Below are 4,515 nucleotides of genomic sequence, written 5' to 3'. Positions count from 1 at the left end.
AGGCGCAGCCCGACGGATCAAGCATTCGACTTGCAATCTGAGGGCCGCGCCTTCGAATCCTGCTCCCCAACATGCGTGCCATTTATGCGTGGAGATGTTATATTGTACGGTCAATCCCACTATTTGTTGATAAAGAGTACATAAAGTGTTAACAGTGAGTGATGTTGATTAACTGTCTTACATCTAAACTGTAATTTTAAAATTAGGGATAGCTTACGTAAATATCCCCCCTAGTAGCTTTGTGTGAAAGTCAACAAAAAACACTCTATAATAAAAGGAAAGAAATATAACCATTGAAAACCTTAAGGTTGCACTACATTTCTTACAAATATATAAATTATATTACAGTGTTATTTATGTTTTTGTTATTGTCAAGCGTAAAGCTGCATTTTAAATTATCTCAAAACTTTCAGCGTTATAAGCCTCAGGTTTGCCACTGAGCCATTGGAGGCTGATATGTAAGTAAAATAGTTAAGTATATATCAATATGGATATTATCTGATGAAAATTTCTCACAGAGGAAAACTGTTGTATAATAAAATAACCCTAAATAGTCTGAATATTCAAGATTCTGTACTGTATTGTTTTTGTTTCATGTTAGCTCTTTGATCAAGTAATAATCTGAATATTCAAGATTCTGTACTGTCTTGTTTTTGTTTCATGCTAGCTCTTTGATCAAGAAATAACAAAATTATTGAAGAATCTTAATAATAATGAAATATTAACAATAATGTGTTCTACAAACAAGCATAATGAATAAGAGTAATAATAATTCTCTAATATTTTTTTGTTACAAACAAAACTAGCTCCAAGTAGATTATCTTTAAAAAAAACGTTTAAGATAAGTTCTCTTTTGAACATTAATTACTTTGAGCTTTTCTGTTAAGTTCCAATTTATGACACCTGAAAGATGACATTACAAAAATGTCGAAACCTTTAAATAAGTCCTTTTTGAACTTTTTCCTTTTCTTTCCTTTGTTTGGTATTTACTTTTAGCTACATATTTTTAAAGTCAAATGCGTCATTGTCGTGACGAACAGGTATGTGAATTTCATTTAAGTATGTCGAAAGAGAAACGCTGGAAATTGTAAGAAAAAAATCAAACGCTCGTTTGTAAATTCAAAGATTTGTCGAAAAGCTAAACGTATCTATAAAGATTATTGAACACTTTGTGAACATAATAGCTATTACAGTCAAGTTTTTAAAAAGTTGAGACGAAAACATCATCATGGTACGAGAATTACAGGTAACAAACCAATCAGAGCTAGAGTTGTAGATTAATTGAAGGAAACAGTTTTATGATAAATTAACAAGGAAAGTGAAACGACAAAAATATTAAGGTTCACCGAAGTGCAAATTACTTAATTCTTACTCAAAATTCAAGTATTTCAATTCATGATCTTGCCCACGATGTTGTCAGAAGACAGCCAAGACTTTTCATGGAACAGTTTAGGTAAACAACGTAAACTCTGTTATTTTGTTGTTAAACATAAAGCTACACAATGGGCTTTCTTTGATCGTCCTATTTACCATGAAATAACATGAATGCGTTTTAAGTATCTTACCATCCTTCCCGTTTCTTCTCCTTCACATATTGTTACCAGAACTTCGACGTCGGTAGTTCCAGCCATAAGTTCATTTTTGCAATCATCGAATTCTCTTAAAAACTGTCAGGAGAAATTACGAATACAAACCATCATCACCGCTGGGAAATTAGAAACTACATTACATGACTTATAGAAGCATACAAAATTGATTTGATTTTATAAATATTTTATCTTAATCCTCAAAAATTGTTTTCTCTCTTTTTAATGATGAGGATTTAAGTTGTTTGACTGTGAAATACTACAGCGTTTTTTATTTTTCACTGGTTATTTTTACTTCTTATTCATACAAATAAACGGTATAAATATAAATCTTCCTTACCCAGACAGGGATCTTTTCTCTTTGACACGCAACAAACTTCGTCAATTGGTCAACTGTCAGCTCTGAAACATGAAGAAACCACATGAAATGTATCCGATAGAATATATATTTGGAATGAACTTTTGGACAGGAAAAAAGAAACTGAATGAATTACACCTTCCGACTGTGATGTGTTTGTAATCCTTTAGGCAACAAAATTTTGACTATTCTGTAAAGTTATGAGTTAATTACAGGCAGAGAATCATAAATATAAGCAGTTTTTAAAGTCAGTTTTCTATTACTCTGTTCTTAGCGCAATAATCCTTGTAGTTACCTTCAAACTACTCTGCGTGGTATGCATATTGATTATTTGTGATGTGTTTCTTACACGAAGGTTATACTGGTATGTATTTGTACTTATGACAAAGGTACTGAGCCATTTTCCGCTGTTACGAGTTTCCAATTATTTACCAGAGAGAAGACAGCAATCAGCCATGCACTACCACTCAACATCCGTGTTAAGGTATTTACTTAAACAGCCAAGATACTTTATGGAATCTTACGCATTCGCTAACTTGTCACCTCTGTAATTTAGGACTCTACCACAGGATGGACCCGCGTCCATTTTAAGTAATATATAAGTTGTTAGACCAATTATTTACATTCATAAGCTCCCATTGGTTGTTCAGCGGTAAGAACGGTGGATTATAACGCTGAAAATCGGTTTTCAATATCAACTTTGTGCAGAGTACCGGAAGACCAAAGCTAAACAGCTTTGCGTTTAATAACAAACAACATCACTAATTCATAGAAAATATGGAGTTTAAATGTGAAATATTGTTTGAAGTGCAACATGAAAATACTAAACAGAAATATTAAAATGTATAAAAGAAAATAATGCTATTTCTTACAACGTGCAAAATATGTACTTGAAATATACCATTAACATGACGCAAGAAGAACTTATGATAAGTCAAGTAAGGAAGTTACTCAATGAAATGTTTTATATGTTTCTAAGTTTTATATTTCATAATAGTCCATTCTTCTCAATAACTGAAGTAAATAATTACAATGCTTTCAATAGAATGAGTATTATGAATAATTTATTAAAACCGGCTGGATCTTAGTTAACTGTTTTCGTTTAGGAAAAAGCTTCAAGGGAAAGAAATATTTAACTGACTTAGAAGACAGAAGTTTGGATTAAAACTCTTGAATGCGTCTTTATAATATTAAGTATTCTAATAATGTTCAGTATTTAACAATTGTGTAACCAGAGAAAAATTCATTTGTTGAATTTCTCGCAGAGATACTTGAGAGCTACCTGCTCTAGCCGTCCCTAATATATAAATAATAGAATAGGGTGAAGGCAGATAGTTAACGCACACACTTTCCAAATCTTGGGTTGCACTATTAGAATAGTGGGATTGACTGTTGCGTTATAATACCCCAACAGCTGAAAGGGTGGGTATGCTCGGTGATGGAATTCGAACTAGCAATCCATAGGTTGCAAGTCGAGCACCATAACCTCCAGAACATACCAGACCCTTCAAAGATAGAACAGGATACAATAATTACATTTTTAATGCCTCTCGTAAAAATGTCCTGTATTTATCACAATATGTTAGTTCCCTAAATGGAACAGCGTTTTGCTTACGGACTTATAGTTTAAATTCTGAGGATTGATTCCCCGTCATAGACTGTTAAGTAGATATGAGCTAAGGTAAACAAATATAATATATAAAACTTAATATATAATATATGAAATACTTACCACAAAATGGTGGTGTTGGTGGCTTACTTAGTACAACCACACTAATAGTAAGGATCAAAGCGATATTGATCAAAGTTTTCATCTTCAGGTTTTCCGTTTCTCGACAAACGAAACAATGTTGAACCATCACTCCTAATTCATATTTTTATAGCCATCCAGGAACTGTTAACTCTCACATCCTTAGGCAACGTGACCTCGATCATCGATATTCCTAACATCACCTCAGTAGATAATATTGTCTAAATAACCGATGATGTATTTACTAAAGATATCGCGTTTTTTTTTATCTAAATTCCCTAGAGTATAAGTACACGGTGTCCTAGAATTTGGATATTGCTCAAGCTCATTTTGGCCACGCTGTCACATTCTTTTTCTGTACATACATACAACAGCTAAATTATAGGTAGAATCGTTTCCAGTTCTGTCTTACAAAGAATAATATGTCTATACCTGTTTAGATTGTACTGTTTAGTAACTAGCTAGTTATGTTACTTACACAAATACATTAACTACACAAACTGTGTTAAAAGATTGTGCTAGTGTTTAGTAACTAGCTAGTTATGTTACTTACACAAATACATTAACCACACAAACTGTGTTAAAAGATTGTGCTAGTGTTTAGTTTTGTGTTTCTTTTAGTAAAAAAGTACACAATAGACTGTGCTCTGTCTATCACGGGGAGTCAAACCCCGAATTTTAGCGCTGTAAATCCGTAAATTTACAGCTGACCCACATAGGACAGGTGATTAGTTATAGAGATGAAATTAGTAAGAAACCTATATTGTCGTATCTGCTTTTCCTTATTACGTTTCTTTTTTTTTCATTATTGTCTTCATTTC

At 32.6% G+C, this 4,515-nt stretch overlaps 1 protein-coding gene across 1 annotated transcript in view; it reads right to left on the bottom strand.

The window, feature by feature from the left end:
* The window catches only part of LOC111086028, an 8,640-nt gene extending 4,771 nt beyond the window's left edge, over positions 1 to 3,869 (bottom strand). Inside the window, exons 1-3 of the mRNA XM_022387332.1 lie at positions 3,677 to 3,869; positions 1,927 to 1,988; positions 1,566 to 1,667 (exon numbers count right to left, since the gene is read on the bottom strand). Of these exons, the coding sequence (XP_022243040.1) occupies positions 1,566 to 1,667; positions 1,927 to 1,988; positions 3,677 to 3,803 (291 nt within the window). The 5' untranslated portion in view covers positions 3,804 to 3,869. The remainder of the gene's footprint in view (positions 1 to 1,565; positions 1,668 to 1,926; positions 1,989 to 3,676) is intronic.
* Positions 3,870 to 4,515: the final 646 nt, after the last annotated feature.

This window comes from Limulus polyphemus, unplaced genomic scaffold (genome assembly GCF_000517525.1).
Source record: "Limulus polyphemus unplaced genomic scaffold, Limulus_polyphemus-2.1.2 Scaffold800, whole genome shotgun sequence".
NCBI lineage: Eukaryota > Metazoa > Arthropoda > Merostomata > Xiphosura > Limulidae > Limulus > Limulus polyphemus.
This window is presented reverse-complemented; position numbering and strand designations above follow the sequence as displayed.